This window comes from Oculina patagonica, chromosome 5 (genome assembly GCF_052425735.1).
Source record: "Oculina patagonica isolate OP01 chromosome 5, crgOcupat, whole genome shotgun sequence".
In the NCBI taxonomy this organism is placed as follows: domain Eukaryota; kingdom Metazoa; phylum Cnidaria; class Anthozoa; order Scleractinia; family Oculinidae; genus Oculina; species Oculina patagonica.
The window spans coordinates 13,130,636-13,151,859 of record NC_135762.1 but is presented as its reverse complement, the minus strand read 5'-3'; the positions used below and the strand labels follow the sequence as shown (position 1 = coordinate 13,151,859).

The following is a 21,224-nucleotide window of genomic DNA, read 5'->3' as shown; positions in this document are numbered from 1 at the left end:
TTGTTTTGTTTTGGCCTGTTCTTTTGTGGCAAAAAATGCATCTACCCGAGTCTGGCGTATAGCCGTATATTTATATACACAACTGAAACTACTAATTACAGTAGTCGCGTATTTGCCATACATTTATTTCGTTTATTTGGTCAGGTGCGCAGTTAGTGTTTTGTTTTTTATTTGCTGGCGGAAAGAAATAATTTCGCAAACTTAATATCTGTGTATTTCGTCGAGCACCTTATTGCTACAACACTAATGTAAACTGTCCGAAATAAGATGCCACAAATTTCGTATTCCGGCATATTTTTTGTGAAATATATCTTTATTATTATTTCACTGTTGAATCGATGTTTTCCAGAGGAGGTCGATCCGGTACCACCTAATAACATCTTTATAAATGGGGCGTTCATACATCTTCACGGATATGCCTCTAAAGGCCCGAAGCTTGGACGCCAAACTTGTTGGAGTTTGCTACGATGCGCACATCTCTGCTTGAAATATCCTAAATGCTCCTCCGTTAATTATCAAGTTTCAGAAGCTCGAAACGGATTATGTGAACTAAGTGAAGAGGGCATCGCTTCAAACGAGGAACGCATCAAGCTGAACAAGATGCCTGGTTTTGTCTTTGTGCAAATAATGAGAAAAGATCTGGTAAGGTTTCGTTTTGCTCCATTCACTCTTTCGTTTCCATAAATTTGCCTTTTTTAATCTTCTAATCTTACCTCTTTGGTATGCTTCAGCGGTATCTCAGGTGACATTGGTCGAGCAGCATAAACGAGCCTGATATGCCGCCGAAGCGTACAAAAAATAAGTTCGATAAGTTATTTACTATAACCAAATTCTGCCAAAAATCCGCAGTAAATCATGAAATTCCATAAGGCTTCTGATTGGCTAATGGGCACGGTAAAAGAGGTGAATCAAGCAAGGCGATCTGTAACGATCGACAGACACAATGATGAAAAAAGCTCACGATTTATGCTTTTAGCGCTTTTGAGAAAAATTGCAAGGAAAAGTTTACTTTATGCTAAATAATAAATAATAATAAAAACCAGAATCGGACAATGGAAACGCAAAGCGAAAAGGGTCGGTTTTTGAAAAGAAAATGTGACGACTTGTCAAGAATATTGACATAAGATTTCAATATTGCGAACAGCTGTTCCATTGCACGGACAATGACTTCCATGGATTGGTGTTTGACTCATGAAGAATGAATTAAATTACAGAAAACGACGACAAATACGAAAAAATAGACAATAATGGTTAAAAGCGAACATTACATATTCGGTAAAAATACAGAACAAAATGGCTTATCGCATACCGTTTTCATTAAAAAGGCTACAGGTCGGCCAAGTGCTGTGCCAGAATTAAACTATTAATAAAAACATTGTTTCAATAATGCTAAATAATACTAATTTTGGAAATCAAGCTCATATTGGTTCAAAAATCTCTTACCTATTCTAATACTTTATTCACAGAAGCCAAAAAGTTGTCTTGAGCAGTTGTGGACAGGAGCACGGTACTCGGGATATTACAGGATTTTTAACGACGAAGGACATTCATTTCCAGTGTATTGTGATCTAACATCCGATGCCAACGCAGCATGGACTCTTTTCATGTCTGAGAGAACACCGGGGTTAAACGTCTTTAAAGCGCTACCACTCTATGTTGACAAACCCACGAACGAAGATAATCCAAACTGGGATCTTTTCAGGGTGTCCCTCAACAACATGAAACAATTGCGCTCCCGTTCATCTCATTGGAGGGTGACCTGCAGCTTCCAAACAGATGGTGTCGTGTTCAGAGATTACGTTCGGGCAAAGATTGCTGATTTTGATCCCATCGATTTTGAAGGATTGAAAAGCTGCAAAAGGGTCGAGTATATAAATGTTCGAGGGCATACTTGCACTGACTGTGACGTGCCATGGTGGCAGGATAACCGACAAATGTTACATCATGATAGTTCTTCTGCAGGATGCGGATTTGACGCGAGTTCTGGAGCAGTAGGGTCTGAAGACAACTTTGGCTTTTATAATTCATTCAACACAAACTTTCGATGTACTCAGATGCCTGGCTCGACTACAAACTACTGGTTTGGTTCTTACTTGAAATAATCCATTGTGAACACGGACTTAGAGGCAAGAAAGACAAACTTATGAGAAAGAAACAAAACTACAAGGAAACCGTAGTCTGGAAAGACTGTAGTTCTCCGAAGGAGAAACATGTCGCCTTCGTACAAAGTCTACAAACTGTCCATCAAGTGAAAAGTAAATGCTAGTCATTTCAGTTCAGTCAAGTTTACTCGTTTACTCGTCCATGAGATATTTATACTGGTAGTTTCTGACTAGCTAGCTAGCTCTGTAACCAACCAACTTAATTCATGCAATGATCATTTATTTGTTTTAATTTATTTATCATTTAACGAAGGCTTTGTTAAATGATAAATAAATTAAAACAAAACAAATGAATGATCATTCCACGAATTAATACAAATACTTCAAGTACCTAATATACCTATAACGTAACTCAATGGTAACACGATTTCGAACATGCAAATTGCTTTCATCAAGTGACAAGTACATGCAATAAAGCAACCCTAACGATGGACACATGGAGGCAACTGTCACACCAAAAAGAACCTTAAGGAATAATCCACTATTACAATTCACATTTCGACCCAAGGTAATAAATTGTTGTTCTAATGCAAGACGATGCTGACTTCTCCGGGAAGCTTCCAGACGAATATATAATAACGACACATTCCGCAGACAGACCAAACCCATTTATTTTATCAGCAAAATCATTTACCTGATACCGTATAGTTTCGAGACTCCACGACGCGTCTGAATATTACAGATATGTCCAGGATTGAACGCTAATGAGATGCACGTTCCTCATGACAGGCATCACAAAGTGTCCTTATTAATAAAAATTCACCAAAACACACCAAATTTTGTCAAATATGAAGTAATATAGAAATGTCAAATAACACAGTCAAACATGAGGTACTCATTAAACAATACCTGCGTTCGTTGGCAACGAAAACTAATTCATTACATGTAATTGAAAAGTAGAAGGTTCCGTTTAAATGATGCAAAGATTCTAACACAAGACTGCAGTGAAACTAATTGTTTCAGACACATGGAGCTTCTTGCTTCACTGTCACAAGTTCTATCGCTTCGTCCTTCACTGTTGTTATTTTTCTTACAATATAGAAACCCCTTATAATGTTCATTAAACCTCGACGATATTTATCATTTTAAATAAAATAAAATAAATACATCGGTTTACTGAGCGTTTGAATATAGAATAAAATGGGCCGCAAAGACAACATTTTCAATGCCACAAGCATTTTTTAACTTTGTTTTTTAATAATGTTTACTGACATAACATTACATACGTTCTTTACATTTACATTCCTTTAGCTATTGACACAAAATTGTTAGTATATTTACTAAATTAAAGCAATTAACAATATATTTTTCTTATATTTTGAAAAGGAAATCACACAAGATAATATATCGGCAAAAAAAGAACACACCATGAAAAAAGTATTAAACTAGTAATACGTGACTCGCAGGGCCTCACGAAGCTCTGGTTTATTGTTGCCTAGTAACGGACAAAATACAGCAGACAGAATACAAACAGAAACTGAACAACAACGAACTGCACTACTACAGAGTACAAACCGCGGACAGAATACAAACAGAAACTGAACAGCAACGAACTGCACGATTACCAGTTCAGTTGAATGTCCAGTTTTGGAAATGTTTTGATCCGCAGATCAAAACAAACAATTATCCAATCATTGCTCGAATTTGGAGTCACATGATGCGAGGTCTGTTGACATAAAATATTCCTGCTCTGTCGATCGAAATCTAGAACAGCGAAGTGTACAGAACTCAAATTCGAATGAAACAAGCTTCGTTCTATTAACTAAGCGGAAATTCACAGCTTACAGAAAGAAGAAAATATGCCATTGACCTCTCTTGGACAGGAATAAGTAAAGCGGAGACGAGCGCTTGCATTTTAAATGTTTTTCTGTCGCGCGCTATGCACTTGGGTTTGGTAAATAAAAAAGAACTGAGCTATGAACTCCGCTTTTAAAATAAGATACTCTCGCAGTTTACGCCACATCATGCAAGTATTTAAGCATCCTGGGCCTAACTTTATTCACGGCTTGCAGAAAGAAAAAAATATGCCGTTTATCTCTCTTGGCCGAGAGTGAGTAAAGCGGAAACGAACGTTTTCCGTCGCGCGCTATGTACATATCAGTGACACACTTAGCACTTGGTTTGGTAAATTAACAGGAGCTATGAACTCCGATTTTCAAATAAGATACTCTTGGCGGCGTCTCGAATTCAAAAATTAAATGCGATGTCGCAAACTAACATGAAAACATTTACAGTTGGTATCGTGCCAGAACTGATCGGTCTAACAAACTGATAGTCGAAGGTTTGCATTAGCCGTTAAACTTATTACTTGTTTTCTACGAATTAAACGAAAAAGTAAATAGCTTCGTAGAAGCCACATGAATATTTGGCGCAACTGAGTCAAGAAAATAGAACACGCGTGGAAGGAAGCGACACATTACAGTGGCATTACATTGCTGCAAATTATTTACATAACGCTCCACACTGAGACGGGAGTAAAGACGCTGACAACGTTTGGGCCAGAAACGAAACAAAATTTATTGACAAGATAAATTGTCCCCTGGGAAGGGAGGGAGGGGACACGATTCGACTAACAGCGAACACGAGGAATATGACATCCGAGCCTACGGGGAATGAAATGATGCAACGCGACTAACAATAATTAACTAGTTTTAGCTAACGCCAACAACATTCAAATTATTTACATAACGCTCCACACTGAGACGGGAGTAAAGACGCTGACAACGTTTGGGCCAGAAACGAAACAAAATTTATTGACAAGATAAATTGTCCCCGAAAAGAGATTGAGGAGGCCCAAACGTTGTAAAAAAAAAATAAGTAGGAAATGAATTGAAAAAATGTAGAAATGAAAATATATATAAATATATATAAAAGGGATTAGCAAATTAAATAGAAACGCGACTCTATGGTAGAATGCTAGTAAATGATCAAAAAAGTCATGAAACCATAAGGCCAGCGGCCATTAAGTCCGCAACCACAGTTCGTTGGGTGAGGGAGAGTGACAAATAACGCCGATAGGCGTCTGAACGCCAGTCACCATGTCGCTGAATAAGGCGCTCTGGAACTCCCGCCTGAAATGCGAAGGTGGCGCCGCCCCGACGGAAGCTGTGAGGCGAGAAATTGGAGGGGGACAAACCAATTGACGATATGTGAGACTTGATTGCTTTGGAGAAGACATCGTGGGTTAAGGGACGCAAGGAGCCATGAGAAGGAATGCTGAAAAACGGCGCAGAATCTGGGGCCGGAACCAGGGTGAAATACTGCACGCTGGCGGAGACGGGGCAGAGAGCTGAGCCGGGGATACGTGGCAACGGAACAAGTAGGAGGCGGTCTTTGTGCTGTAGAGTCTTTGTCCACTTAATGCGGAGGACCGCGCCGTGTGACGTAAACTTGATGTCGTCGCGACAGAGATGGCGAGTAGGATCGAAACTGGAGGGTGAGGACACTGTGAGATTAGACTTCCGAAGAAAAGAGAAAAAGGCTACCGTGAAGAGGCACCAAATGGCTGCGTCAGCTGGAGTAGTGAGGTCGAGGTGTGACTTGAATTGAAGGAGAAGCGCGGGAGTGATGGGAGACTTCTGATGTGTTGCAAGGCCAAGAACACGTTTGAGCTCCTTTTTAGTTAATGAGACCTCGAAGGAGTCTAACGCAGTGCAAGGAGTGTTCTGTAGCAGGTGGAACAAGCGCACACCGTTTAACTTGTTGAGAATGGTTTGGTAAGATGAGGTAAAACATGCCAAGAAGACGGCGTAGGACGAGATTGTCTGAGGAGAGGCCGGCAGGGGAAGGAGCCCAAAGGTGGAACAAAAGGAGAGGTACGATTTCCATTGAGACCGCAGGTTTCGTAGCGTGCCAGGAGCGTACGCGTGAGCCTGGACGGAGGCGGTGAGGTCCGATAATGCTGGTAAAGAAACTGGAACGGCACTGGGGCTGAGTGAAAGCTGAGGAGGATCTGTAGAGAGTTGAAAACGAGTTAATAAGAGAAGAAAAGGTCACATCTGAATGTCAAATTTAAAAAGCTCTGGTGGGCAGTCCACTTGAGAAGTAACGATGTCAGCGGTCAAGGAAAGGAATTGGGCCTCGTGAGAAGGGGCGACATGCCAGCGGCTGAGGTGATCGGCGATGGTGTTGGCGCGACCGGGAATGTGCTCGGCACGGAATTCAAAATCGAAGAGAGCGGACAAAAACCAGATCTCCCGAAGACAAGCCTGCATGCCAGGTACTCGGGAGCGGCCAGAGTTGAGAGCCAGGACGCTGTTTGCGTTGTCACAATGTAGGAGGAAACGCTTTCCCCTAAGGCGATCTCCCCAGAGCTTGAGAGCTACCATGATAGCGAGGAGCTCGAGGATGTTAATGTCATGTCCAAAGGACGACAGGACAAAGTCAGGGAATGGTGTGTGGAAAAAATATCCCTCGAAGAAACCGCCGGCTCCGGTTAGGCAAGCGTCGGTGGACAAGAATAGAGGGTCAGTGATCCATGGGTCTATCTTGATGATTGAGACGCCGTTATACTGTGAAAGAAAAGTGCACCACCAGTGCAAGTCCGATTTGAGATCGTCAGAGATGTGGCAAGGGCGCGAGGTGTAGGAGCTACGCAAGGCGTTGAGAAGACCGTTCATGAAAATGCGGGCGGGCCGGACGCAGGCCGTGACGAAAGACATCACCCCAAGAAGAGATCGCAGGTTGGCTATGGTGATGGTCTGTTGAAGGAGGGTGGCTTGGCACTGAGAGAGCAAGTCCGAGAGGCGATCAGGGGTGACGCGCATGGACATGTCCAGTGTGTCGAAAAGAACACCAAGAAAGACCATTGAGGTGGCGGGAGGGCTGTCTTTGTCCGGGGAGGACTGGAGGCCAAGGTCGGACAACAAGGTGCCGAGGGTGTCGAAAGCGGCGGCGGATTTGGCGGAAATTTCTGCGCCCCCGAAAACATCGATGTAGTTGGTGCAGTTGAAGCCGAGAGCGCCGAACATGTAAGTGACCGCAGAGGTGGTGCGTTGGCACATCATCGCGGCGGAGCGGAGGCCGAAGGGGGGCGCGATGTCGAAGTAGAGAAAGCCATTGTGACGGAAACCAAGGTAGTTGTAGTCGCGGGGATCGACGCGAAGCTGTCTGTAGGCGCGGCTGAGGTCCCTTTTGAAGAGGTGACACCCGGGGCCTTTATCGTGGATAAGGGCTTGAAGAGCGTCGGTACCAGGGAGGCGAAGAGAAAATGGCGCGTCAAGGTAGGTGTCTTTTGGAATGCCACTATTGACTGACAGAAAAGGTGGGAAACTAAGGTCGACGACAACGCGCGGTTTCCCGGATCGGCTACTGGCGATCTGAAGTGGGGACACAACGAGTGGAAGCTGCAGGGGGTTGACTTCAAACGGGCCGCATGTAGCCCCCAGAGAACATTCCTTTTTAAGGAAAGAGTCAATGATGACAGGTTGAGCGAGGGCAGATCCGTGATTTTTGCTGGAGGACTGGGGCTAAGTAGATTTCGTGTACCCGATCGGCCAACCGAACTCCAAGAATTCGCAGAGTTCCTGATCGTGATACGAGGTGAGGCGTCGTCGCCACTCGGGAATGTTCAAACCAGAGGGCACGGGAAGGCGAAGTGAAAAGGCGTTGGGACGGGCGGATTGCTGGAGCAGGGCGTTGAGCTTAACGACTGTGCTGAGGAGGTCGGACTTGGATGGGAGGGGCCGAGTTCCGGCATGGTTGGACGGGTTGACGACAGGGAGGTGCGAAGATGCGTTGACTGAGGGCGGGGTTAGGACGGAAGCGGGAACAGTTTTCGGCTCAGTTAGTCAGCTTGATGGCGGCGAGGGGTCCTGGCGACGAGTAGGGATGTCGAACTTACGCTTAGGACAGTGTCTGGCTTGATGGTCGGGCCGCTTGCAGACGATGCAGATGTGTAGTTTAGCGCACGCCTCGTTGCTGCAGTCGTCATACCACGACCAGTCGTCGCAGATCTGGTGGCGTGAGGGCTGCTGGGAGGCAGGAGGGCGTTGGCTGGTTACACGGCGCGCTTTCTCGGACGCTTTCTCGGTGCTTGGCGAACCCACAGACGGAAGAAGGTTAGTGGGGAGAAAAAAGGGCTGTTTGAAACCGTCGAAGGAGTCGCCCCACTTCGCGAGACCCAGCTCCAAAGTGCGCAGAACTTTATAATGGAACGCGCGGACCGCTGACCATTGATAAGTACACGCGAGGCTCATTAAATCATGTAGGTGATGTAAAAAGAGAGATTTTTTCGTTGCGTCTGGGCATTTCTCGACGATGGCGAGGTAGCTGGCGGTGAACTCTGCGAGAGTTAATTCGTTATAAAGCTTGGGCTCACCTGGTGCCAGAATGTGCGGCCATTGTTGCGGGTAGAATTGTTCGCTGCGCGGCGCGAAGGTCTCCCAAAGATTTTGCTTGTTCGTGCGGTTTGCCTGGAGTGGATTCGTCAGGAGTCGTGGAAATCGATGAGGCCTGAATCCTGGCCAGCTCCAGTTGTAGCTTGAGCTTTTCGACCTAATCATCTGCGTCTCTTTGGCAAGCAAAAGACGACGAAAGTCTAGATCTTGCGGTGGATTTGGTGAGGCGGCTTGTGCTGCTTGTGCGAGGTTTTGCAACTCGACGTCGGGCACGGAATTTGTGTGCCGAGGCGGCGGCGGCGGAGAAGCTCCGTATTGGGGAACTGAGTCTTTAGAAGGCACCGACGAAGGAGAGGAACGACGACCTAACTCAGCCATATCGGCGGACATTCCGGCCAAATCGGCGCCAAGAGCGCCTAAAGATTCCCAAGTGTAGTCGTCGTCCAAAGGCCTGCGAGGAGGTCGGCTAATCCTGCTTGACTTTTTGTGTGACATAACGAAGACTTAGCTCCCGAGAAGGAAATCAAACTCAGACGAGAAGCGAGAGGATTTGACACGATTCGACTAACAGCGAGCACGAGGAATATGACATCCGAGCCTACGGGGAATGAAATGATGCAACGCGACTAACAATAATTAACCAGTTTTAGCTAACGCCAACAACATTCAAATCAAACAGCCTGGCTTGGCAACACAATAAAAATATGAGAAAAGAAAAATCCTTCACGCAGCTCATAATCTGCTGGTCTTGTAGTGAAAACATAAAGTGAGCTGTACTGAGTTTTATCTTGCAATAAAAATGAGTCACAACAAACCTTTCTAACATATATTTCATCAACAAATAGGCGTCAAAAGGTGTCAAACTCTGCTTCGCAAAATAGCTGGCCAGGAAATCAATTAGACCGATGACCTCAACTCGAAGGCTAGCTCAATCATTTGAAAACATCATGGCATTTGGAGTTCCTTATAAACATAACAACAAGACCGTCAGAACTCCTAGCTGGTTAGAATTAAGTTGACTACACTGAAATTAACGAACATACATTGACTGAAGTCTCCTTCGTCTTCCCTGGCATGGCGCAAACACGCAGCTCGCCAGGGTTCTCAGTCATTCCATGTTTTTCTAACTCCAGGTTATCAAGAAATTGAATCTAATCGAGAAAATAATTTCCTTTGCTTCAGGCGAGTCCGTGCTTGGTTCCTTTTGCCAGATACCCTTCCTTTTAATACATTTCAATGTGCTTTTGCGCTTTTCAGCCGCGCGTCGACCTTCGGTCCAAAGAAACCAGAAAGAAAACAAAGCTCGTTGTTGTGTCTTTAAACACGTCCAGTAGATAATCTGTGGCGATCCTGGATATATTTAAGATGTTCTTTGACGTCAATTATCCATCAAGTCATCGACTGAAGCGAACGAAAAGAAGCCCAAACAGATTAGTTGTAAGCAGTCCCACTTTGCGTAGAGGATGGCTTCCAGCAAAAATCGCGGCCCATCCATCCAAATTGCGGCCCATCGCTCAGATTTCGCACAGAGCAACTAGAATAACTGTAGAACATCCCTGAATTTTTTCAAGGCTCAGAAAATTTTTTCATAAGAGATACACTGAATTAAAGCTGAAGAAACGACCCGAAAGACAACCAAAACAAACATCGAAAGTAAATTCTAACCTACGCGCACAATCCGCCGTGATTTTACACAATTGTCACGCATAGCGCTTCTTCAATGCTTTCTTTGTGTTGTATTACCATCTGGCAGGAAACGCACCACGGGAGAACTTGAAAAACGGGAAATATAAAATTCGAGTCCACTCGGGAAGAATTGACAACCGCCATGTTGTTACGTCACGCTATTGTTTTCCACATTTCCAAAAGTGGACATTCTCCTGGAGTGATTACAGAGACTTCAACAAAATGCCGCGGATAGAATACAAACAGAAGCTGAAGACACAAGAATACAGAGATTACATTTACTGGAGATTACTGAGACAAAATTATACAGACAGACTTTTAATAGAATCAACTGAACAGCTACAGGATAGATTACAATGAAGAAGGGAAAGTGATGCAGCGCGCTTACAATACCCGATTCCCTCTATAGCGCGCGCCTGCAGGGAATCACGGTAGTTGTATTCATCAAACCATGCGCGAGACTCAGCAAAGTGCATCGTTGCTGAGTCTCGCGCATGGTTTGATGAATACAACTACCGTGATTCCCTGCAGGCGCGCGCTATAGAGGGAATCGGGTATTAGAATCGGAGAAGGAGAGAAATATTCGATTACAGTCTGCTCGAGAAAATAGTGCCACGCGTAGACAACAACAACAATTACAGCAACAGCAACAGGAACTAAACAGAGATGATTATCTTTCCAATGGATGGAGAAATCCCGATCAGCCTTTACATCAGCAACAATGGGTTCAGAACGAAATGGCAAATTTTCATACAACAATGAACAGTTTTCAACATCAGCAGTTTATAGCCTAAGTAGGCGTTGAGGGAGTATTATGTGGAAATCAGTGTTATTTTAATCCGAAAAGAAAAACGATAAAAATGAAAGGCTCAGGATTCGAACCCACAACAAAAAAAAAAAGGAAAAAAAAAAACCCTAGCCGGATTCGAACCCCCGCCCTCAGTCCCGAAGATCTGATTTTAAGTTCGACGCCTTACCACTTGGCCACCAGCGCGCGGCGGCCGTGTGACGTCATTTCCGCCACACACCAAGCTTACAAATAAATATATATGACCGTAAACTCCACACGAGATTTCATCCCGCCTGAGCCCTTTGAAGGACAAAATTATACACCCCGCTACGCTCGGCTTTCGGCCTCGCTTCGCGAGGAATTAAGGTAAAATTAAGATAATACAAAAAAAAGTGTACACTAATCGAACAGCAAACCATAATATATAAAATGTAGTGCGTTATTACAAAAACGAAAGCACTAACAAGACGTGTTAAAGGGCAGTTCTTAGCATTTTCGCACAAGAAGTTTTCTTTTAAGACTACTCTCAATAAATAGCTTTTGTTCCAATTTCGACGCAAATTCATTAACATCGCAGGCCTTATAGTACATTTTCTGGTGGTATAGGTGATGCCACAAGGCATGATCCAATCCGAAACGAAATAAAACAAAATTGCAAAAACGGACAAGCAGACAACGTTAACTTTGAAAACTGTTCCGCCGGACCATATTTCAAAAACCCATATCGCAATCCATTTCAATTCGACACTTTTGGCCATTCGTACCTTCTTCAAGCCCTCGCTTTCACTTAAGGCTAATAAACAGCGACTCTTCCATGACGAAAATATTGAATATTAAAGAGGCTGTGACAGTCTATTTTTCACGTTGCTTGAAAACTTTAATTTATGCAAAGGCAGGCGATCAACGATTTAAAAACAAAGAACGAGAGTAGATTAAAGTAAAGAAACATACAAGGGAAATAAAGAAGAAATTAGCATTCTCTTCCATTATTTTCTGTCAACAACACGCGATAATTTTAGATTTTATATCTATTGTCGTTATTTACTTGTCGACACCGCACTCAACTTAAAAATATATAACTGTCGGGATCTGCCTTTAGACTTGGCTAAATCTATATATTATTTTAATACTTCTTGTTCTTCATATTTCTTTTTGTTTTATCATTTAAGTCCGTCGCTCATTATACTTTTAAAACACCAACAAGGTGGATAAACTACGATTGCCTTTTTATGACACTTAAAGCGGCTTTTTTCCACACAAATGGTATGTAAATATACATAGTGTTCATAAAGCACTCTTTCAATGTTTGTCGCTGATTGGCTAAAAAAACAAAACTAAACAAACTAAAGCTTTGCAGCTCAATTACTCGATTTATTTTCAACATATCTGCCAAGAAAAATGCACTCCTCACCATGGTAGCATGCTAAACAGCCACACTTGCCTTTCATTTATCGCCATTCTTGTTTGTTTAACCAGACTTCGCTCCCTTTGAAGTGAAAGTGCATCAAACGATAAAAGTTTTCAAGCTCACCAGTGTTACAGGTTGTGACAAATTTCTCTTCCGTTTCTTCCAAGGGACAGCAAGCTTCAATATATCTAACATCCCTTGACGATATTTATCATTAAAAGCAAAATAAATGCACGGGTTGACAGACGCGTTGAAATAAAGCATAAAATGGGCTGCCGAACCGAACTTTTCAGTGTTGCAAGGTATTTGCCAGTCCCAAACAAAAAAGAATAAAATTGCATACACATTGATGGGGGCGATACAGACTACGAACGCAATCATTATGGCAATCAAGTTCTTGACAACCTTGCTGTCTTCCTTCAACCTACGCGCTGTCATAGTTTCTTGTTGGCTGGAATAAGCGTTGCATCGTGCAATTCCTCGTTTAATATTTATGACTATAACAGAATAGAGAACGGTTACAACACACACTGGAATAACAGTAACAAATACAAGTACAACCAGGTACTGAGTTTCGGTCGACTTTCTGTCATCGAACCTGGGAGCCCAGCTTGATACGCAATAAGTTCTACCATCCATTTCAGTAGTTCGAAACGTATAGAAATAAGAACCGTGCATAATCATTGACACGATCCATATCGATGGGATGATACATTTAAAGAGTTTCGTCTTCTTGATTTGTTTATGAAATGGGAATACTATTCCCCTGTACCTGTCAATGGCAATGACCAGAAGACTTAGAACTGACACAGCCGTTGAAATGTCTTGAAGAAAGGAGAAGCTCTTGCAGAGAGCTGAACCTAGTATTCCACCAACGAGCCATCGCCGAGGACCAACTAATATTTCTGTTATCCGCCGCGGTACAGCCAGCACTGTGATCAAGATATCTGAAACCGCCATGTTGACGATGAGGTAGTTAGTGATAGATTGCATACGCTTGTTTCTGGTAACAATAGCCAGCAACAAAGAGTTTCCCGAGATAGAAGACAACATCAGGAAAATGTAAAATGATATCTTCACGCCTTTGATTATTGCCGTATCGCTCCCGAATGGTTTACAACTGAATGCTTCAAGCACGGTAGAATTTGAATTATTCATGTTCCAAGATATGTGTTTAATTTTTTGGTGCTCGTTTTTCTTCTATTAGTTCACGACGCCAGCTGCCTTTTCCAAGGTTACCTTCTCTATCTTCGCTGCAGCACTTCTTTGAGGGCCTTGAGCTAATTGATCCTAAGACGATTTTGAGGCCAAGTTCATATTAAGAACAGCTATCTCGGATATTTGTGAATCTCGCGCGTAGCTATGAACTCGTGCACTTTTCCAAAAGGAGAATTTCTACTGTCGGGTAATTTACCATACTTACATAAATAAGCAAAATGCATTAAACTAAGGAGACTGCGCTAAACGTTCAACCACCTGCAACTTTTAGTTTTTTATAAGCGACAGTTGTATATACATGTCCGTGATTGTATTTACAGAGGTATATTTTGCGCACGTAAATAACACATCCCACCTTTCATTGTTTTTTTTATGAGTCACGTAACCAAAATTATAACTCTGCCCCAACGTTTATTCAATACTACTGTTAAAGTAAATGGTGTAAAAAATCAACGAGTTCTCTGTAGATTTTAGATACAGTTTATTCATAGGATATACCACAGGAGCAAAAAAACAAACATTAATGATGTGACCAAAATGTCTACTGGAAATCGCAAAAACGTGATGGTTGTCTGTCACAAAATGACAATTATAATAAGACAGGTTGCATAAATCATGCTTTTAAAGCACTCAAATATCTTGAATATAAATAAATGGAATATTACTAAGCTGTCTACCCGGAACCCCATTCGCTCTTATCTTTTATGGTTAATGCTTTTCTCAGGGTCAACATTTCTTTTATTTATTGTGGCACAAGGGCTTTTAAATGTTTTTTTCGAATAATAAACCTGCCTATCTACCTGTCTTCTTCGTGCCATGTGGCACATAAGGCCTCAATACAATTTCGCCAACCATCTCTGTCAGCCGCTGCAATTTGTACCTCGCTCCAGTTCTTCCATCCAGCTTTATCCCTTTCTCTCTCTGCTGTTTTCCTCCATGTTGTCTTTGGTCTGCCCCGTTTTGGCCGCCCTTCTGGGGTGCAGGTTAATGCAGTTCTGCAGTCGTTATTTGGTGCTTTCCTCATTATGTGGCCGATGAATTTCCATCTACTCTTGCGCACGTCCCAACTGAGGTTTTCCATCTCAGCCATCTTCAGGACTTCATTGTTTGTAATTCTCTCCTGCCAGCGTATTTTAATCCTTTGACTCCCAATTTTTCCCCCTAAAACGCGTTTTTTAGAATTTTGGTGCTATGGTCTTGAATTTATCTCAACTTTGCTTAAGAAGCACTTTTTACACTTCAGCAACATTTTGATAAAGATCCTGTGTAAAAATGTACAATATGTTACTTTGCTGCATGCGCATAAGCCAAAATTTGGACTTGTTTTTTTTTTTTTTTTTTGCTGAACCGTTCCAAACTTTTTTTTTGCCCCTTTTGCTTCCTTTTATCGGTTTTCTTATTCTCGTTAGTTTCTACTCTTCATATCCTATCTTTTGACGTTATCATTGGAAAACCCTGAAAAGGAGACCTTGACCAATTATAGCGGAGCTCCTCAGCGCGCGCCAGCGCGCGGAGCGGAGCACCATGGGTAATGCGGGTACGAGAGAATTTTTGTAAACCCAGGAGGCCGAAAAAATTTGGTGCGTACGCCCGACGACCGCGCGCGCGTACAGACTCTCGGGGAGGGGGAGGGGAGTCCCAAGGCAACCCAAGCAGAGGGGGGAGGGGAGACAATCTTCTGCCTCCTTCGTTAACCAGAAATGAGTGAGGTAATCGACTAAGATCTTTGATATTGGACATCCATTTTATGGTCAATTGACAGCTGTCAAAACAACGTATCCGCTGACCAGTATCACATGACCATATCGCGGGCTCAGGTTTAGAACTAGTCAAGGACGCGTGTTTTTTTGAAGTTGACCGCTGACCAAGTTATAGCATTGCTATTGGTCCGCGGGCGCAAGTACTTTTCCATGGTCAGTCCATTTAGATTTACATGAAGGACAAAGTGAACAACCCGGTCAGTTTGAAAGCTGAACGAAGCACAAGGAGAAACCGAGCAGGAAAAAGAAATGTCTACGTAAATATTTCTCGGTCTACCCCGTCTAAAGGCTTTACACATCATGGAAGTTATGACAAACGATAAGGGCTTACGGGGAGATCCGAAAAAATGGCACAGGTGGAGAGCGAGCGAGTTTCTACCGTTTCGGCGGCTGACCAGCTCTAGTAATTGAGCTAAACGCAATTAACTGAAGTGAAGGAAAAAAGAAGTGTCAATAGCTACACGGATGGAAAAGGCTGAAATAGACCTTCGCAGATAATTCAAAGGTCGGTGGTGCTGGAGTAAGTTATAATTTATAGCTTACACATATCATGTACTACGCGGTTGGATAATAATACGAAAAACTGCGGCCGCTTCGCCTCCGATTAATTCATGAGCTGGTTGAAAGCTTTGCCCTGCTGAATTGCTGTGAATTGACAAGCATTCTCCGACTTCAAATATGAGGTAACAAACTTTGACTTTACTGAATACACTAAGTCCATGTTTTTTGTGAAAATCTGTAATTATATGCTTACACATGTACTACGCGGTTGGATAATACGAAAAACTGCGGCCGCTTCGCCTCCGATTAATTCATGAGCTGTTAATGACTTAATGTTTTTATTTAAACTCCCAGCTAAACTTAGTGTTTTAGTTTTTTTAATTCATCTATTTATTCTTATTTACTCGCTGTTGGAATTCGTTTGAACGAACTATTTTAGGGTCGTGGACGAATACGCTAAGAGATCGTTACGTTGCGAATTTCTTGCGTTGACACGTTTTTACCACACCTTAGCAGAAACAAAAAAAAAACTCAGTTTATTTCGACATAAAACTATCTTAGTTAATTATTTTGAGTAATTTTATAAAACACAATTGTTCGCTCTACTTGTAATTCATGCCATTTTAGACACTGTATGCAGCTGTGTATGCAAACTTACATTGACTATCACCATGACAGTGTTGAATGTGTATCTTTGCAATGGCAATGTTTTTTCTATACAAGTAAGTTAACAAGAAATCTCCAAGTAGAAAAGCTAAATATCCCATTGTAGGAAGGAAGGGTCACTACACTGAGTGTATAAACGAAAGAGGCTAATATTATTATATTTGATGAGATCCATTAAATAAGACAGAATTTTTTATAAATTCTTTTTATAAACAGGGCCATTAATTAGAGCTAGTGTGGTGGTTTTTAATAGATTATTATGTCAATCCTTCTTTTAGGTAGTGTTATATTCTGCCATTAAGCCGCAATGAATGAAGAATACCTACTGGCTACAGTCAAGTTTTGTTGAACTTGGTATAGAATGCTCTGTGCAAAGTGGACAACAGCAAAGTAAATCAGGTATCTAGTTTATATTAGTTATAATTGAAATATGTTTTTATTCAGTTTCGTTCTTTTTTTACCCAGCTGCTTTAATCTGCATTTGGTTGCTGCTGATCTTCTTACTTTGTGAAATATTTGCATTCATTATTCAACTCCTCAATGGAGGTTGCCTATTCACCGAGTTAGGATTTCAAATTGGATTTCGAGTTAGGATTTTGAGTTGGATTTACAAGTTCGATTTTCCAGTTGGATTTCTAGTTGGATTTCGAGTTAAGATTTCGAGTTGGATTTTGGAGTTGGATTTCGAGTTAGATTTCGAGTTAGGATTTCGAGTTGGATTTTCAAGTTGCTTACCGTACTAAGCACTCCGGTTAGCCTACTATACACGCCAGTTAGCTTACTATGCACTCCGGTTAGCCTACTACACACTCCTGTTAGCCTACTATTCACTTTGGTTAGCCTACTATGCACTCCAGTTAGCCTGTTTATGGTTAGCTTTCAATAATTGTAATGGGTTTTGCTTTGTCAAAAAAAATCCAACTCGAAATCCTAACTCGAAAATCCAACTCGAAATCCTAACTCGAAAATCCAACTCGAAAATCCAACTCAAAATCCTTACTCGAAATCCAACTCGAAAATCCAACTAGTAATCCTAACTCAAAAATCCAACTCGAAAATCCAACTCGAAAATCCAACTTGTAATCCTAACTCAAAAATCCAACTCGAAAATCCAACTCAAAAATCCAACTTGAAATCCTAACTCGAAATCCTAACTCGGGAGTTAGTTTGTCTCTCTTCAATGACATTCAAAACAACTATACAATGTATTAGTAGACAATTTAAATAATTAATATTTCACTAAAAGTATGTTTTCATGAAATGCCTAGATCTTGTACCAGAAAATATCTATACCCTATCCTCACTGTGGAAGGTTAAATGGTTTGAATGTCACCTCCCCTCACAAACTCCTCACAAATTCCAATGTGTGGTTATGGCAGAAATCCATGGCCAGCTCATCCTCAGTGTATGAACCAGTGAAACAAGGCATCAAAGAGCCTCAAAACAACATGGAGCAGGAAAACAATAGCTTCAAAACAGACATTTTTCACAGGTTCTTATACCAAGGAAAACCCAAATATTCAGATCCATCCCATGTAAGGTCAATGGAAGTTCCAAAAGGGCTAGCGGGAGGGGGAGGGGGTTGATTAAAGGCCAAACCTTTTAATTACCGGTAAGAGGGGGTGTTAGGGTTTGCAGTGATGCTTTGAGTTTATTAAAATATTTAGTTGACTTTGCAGTTATCAGTAAAAAAAATAGTCTGTGCTGATCCATCTCTGTTAAATATCTAATGGATCCTTTTGCATCCAGTGGTTTGGCTTCAGTTAAACAAGCTCAAGTTAAGTGTTTTGTTTTATAAATTATTGATATTGATGACAATTAATCAATTTTAATTTAATATGTGGCATTTGACTTTTTTCAGGGTTAACATGAGTTGCAGAGTTTGCAGTGCCACAGACACAAAAACAGACAAGGACAAGGACATAAATAGAAAACAGGAAAGATTAAATCCAGCTCGATGTTTGGGTGTCGTCATGATGCTATTTTTAAGAGACTAGTAAATTACATGTAAATTAAAATCAAGAAAAGCTGCAAATAAGCAAAATTTAGATTTTAAATGTTAACCTATTTACAGTGTACTTCAGAAAACGACTTCTTGATTGACCTGTCACTTTCACATCTTGTTAGATGTAACAAGGGCATTATGAAGTGATCTTTTCAAAAATATGCAGCGAAAACAGTAACAGCAGAAGTGGTGGTAGTTTAAAATTGCTATTTTCAATGTTTTGACTGGTAAGAAACCACATGTGACCAAGCTAAAATCTGTTTGGCAAGTTAACATGACCTGCAAGTGTCCAAATGTTTTGAGCCCTCAACTACACAGGACTTACATGTAGTTGTCTAATTATATGATAAGATCTTTGGTTGACTTTGGGGGAGGTAGTGGAGTTACAAAGCAATGTAATTATTTGAATTTGGATTAGTTATGCTGAAACTGGTGGTACTGTAATTCTAAAGTATAGGTGAGTTTAAAACCGTTATTGCAAGCAATATACATTACCAATTTCATTCTTATGTATTGTATGCTGTGTACAATTTATAAGAACAGCTATATTTTTAAAATAAGTGAAATATTCTAAAGCCAGATAAAATTTGCAGTATCCATAAGGTACCATGTAGCAACCAAATTGTGACTCACTTGCTTACTTTGTGAACTCCATGACAAATGGGCAACATGACTCCATAAAGATGTGGACAATAATACAAACTTAAAAGAGTAGTCAAAGTATTGATGTTATATTTTTTCTTGCATAGTTTTATACACAAGCAGACATGATTCTATTTTTTTTCTGGGTAATCAAATAACAAAACTGAGTTTGAGACTCACAAACAATATTCTAGCTTCCCAGAATTTTTGCTTTTTTTCTGTAAGTGAAGTGGAACCCCTTAAGAGGAAGGGGAGTCAAAAGACATGTAAAAGTGAACAAGGTGCTATCTTCTTCTTTTCTTTTTTTTTTTTTTTTTTTTTTGGGGGGGGGGGGGGGTTGGGGATGGGGTGACCCTGTTCGGTGGAATGACAGAATGTCACTTCTTTGTTTCCGGAGTTAGGTTCACCCCTGTTTGCTCGCAGTTAGCTTTATTCATCTGGTTTGCTTGCGGTTAGCTTTCACTCTAGTTTGCTTGTGGTTAGCTTTCACTCCGGTTTGCTTGGAGTTAGCTTGGTTTGGGCAACATGCTGTAAACCATTAGCTATAACCTCTGCCATTTCCATTCAAAATTAAAATATAGGCAAATAGTGAAAATGAAAATGAATAAATGAGTGAATGAAAAAAATTAAAATCAACCTTATTATAAATGTAGATGTTTGTTATTTCCTTTATACTCTAAATGTAAAGTGATTTTTTCTTTCTTTTAAAGCTGGTAAAGCAACAACAAAAATGCCTAATTTGCCATGTGATATGCCTATCTACCCCGACATGCAGCCCTACTCCTCCCTCCTTTTTTGTACATGAAGGTAACATAATTGCCCGTTTTGCAACATAATTTCCCATCCAGACTTCTTTATGATAATGCTTTCGGTGGAATTATAACATTTTGATTGATTTTGTTTGTTCTCTTATTTGGTGTTGCTGTACACGGTACCCGGAGGGGGGGATGGTACTCCCATATAAGAGCTATACGGGTATGTGCCGCTCAACATGGTATGCTTTTTGTCTCTCTGACTCTGAAACAGGGTATACAAATCACCCTTTTGACTCTGGAACAGGGTTGATTGTTTTCCCAGAATCCTGATTAAACACTATCAAGTATATAGCTATGAAACTCCGCTCCTTTCATCGCTTTATCTCCAAGCCACAGACGAAGTCAAGTGAGAGCTTTGTGATGTACGGTAGTGTTTAATCTATCTTCATATATTTCCATTGTGGATATTGCTGGAACAGGGTACCTACTTTGCAGTGTTTGTCTGGAACAGGGTCGCAAATTGAACCTTTTGTCTCTGGAACAGGTCCAGAGTCTCAGCAACGCAACGGCACACCCCCATAGTAAATTTTAGGGAGTACCCACCCCCCACCCCGGACACGGTAAAAAAGAAATAAGGAAAAATATTAATTACCGTATTTTCTCGATTAAACGCCCCCGGCGTTTATTTCAAACTTGGCCCGATAGGGCCGGCGTTTATTTGAAATTAGGAGTTTTGTTAAGCCCTATGTTTCTAAGAAATGATTTTTATTCATTCTTTTTGACAGCTATATAATTAGACATTATTTTTAAAGCATATTAAACCGTTAATAATTGTGTAAGGGGTTTATTTTCAAATACAACTTGGAGACCCGGCGTTTATTCGGGGCCCGGCGTTTAATCGAGAAAATACGGTATTATTTATTAAAAAAATAAAACGAATATAAAATTCTTAGCCTTAAAGTTTTACAATGGCCAGAATTCAGAGTTCAATAAAGTGCAAAATAATTAACTGGGGAGCTCCGCTTTTAGGCTTGCCTAAATTTATATATTAGGTGTACTGGCCTGTTTAAGCAACGATTTTGCACCAAAAATGGATTTTGTTTTTCTTTGATTAGCTCTGTCAGAATTCAACTGATATTCAAATTGCCGTTCGTTTAGATTCTTAAATCAAAGTCAAAACAAAGGAAAGAAGAAAAACGAAAAACAATGTTTTGGACATAGCGGGCAATAAAGTTATTGGACAATTTTCAGGCAGACCAGTCATTACGTGCCCAATCTCACATAATGTTGTCC

The 21,224-nt window shown here is 41.3% G+C and overlaps 2 protein-coding genes and 1 long non-coding RNA gene across 3 annotated transcripts; 2 read left to right on the top strand and 1 right to left on the bottom strand.

The window, feature by feature from the left end:
- Nucleotides 1–217: 217 nt before the first annotated feature.
- Nucleotides 218–3,013, top strand: LOC144655593 (uncharacterized). The gene is made up of 2 exons (XM_078515880.1): nucleotides 218–642; nucleotides 1,467–3,013. The coding sequence occupies exons 1-2, from the start codon at nucleotides 268–270 to the stop codon at nucleotides 2,100–2,102; spliced, it is 1,011 nt and encodes a 336-aa protein (XP_078372006.1). The 5' UTR covers nucleotides 218–267; the 3' UTR covers nucleotides 2,103–3,013.
- Nucleotides 3,014–12,064: 9,051 nt separating this feature from the next.
- Nucleotides 12,065–13,845, bottom strand: LOC144655592 (substance-K receptor-like). The gene has a single exon (XM_078515879.1). The coding sequence runs from the start codon at nucleotides 13,540–13,542 to the stop codon at nucleotides 12,481–12,483; it is 1,062 nt and encodes a 353-aa protein (XP_078372005.1). The 5' UTR covers nucleotides 13,543–13,845; the 3' UTR covers nucleotides 12,065–12,480.
- Nucleotides 13,846–15,474: 1,629 nt separating this feature from the next.
- Nucleotides 15,475–19,231, top strand: LOC144655598 (uncharacterized). Its single transcript, XR_013571148.1, has 3 exons — nucleotides 15,475–16,045; nucleotides 16,808–16,928; nucleotides 18,391–19,231. It is a non-coding gene; the product is annotated as an uncharacterized LOC144655598 (long non-coding RNA).
- Nucleotides 19,232–21,224: the final 1,993 nt, after the last annotated feature.

Excerpts from the sequence above, each read along its gene's own strand:
- LOC144655592 (XM_078515879.1), bottom strand. The coding sequence starts at position 13,542 with ATGAATAATTCAAATTCTACCGTGCTTGAAGCATTCAGTTGTAAACCA.
- LOC144655593 (XM_078515880.1), top strand. The coding sequence starts at position 268 with ATGCCACAAATTTCGTATTCCGGCATATTTTTTGTGAAATATATCTTT. Across the intron at positions 643-1,466 it reads AAATAATGAGAAAAGATCTG|AAGCCAAAAAGTTGTCTTGA; the intron begins GTAAGGTTTCGT and ends CTTTATTCACAG.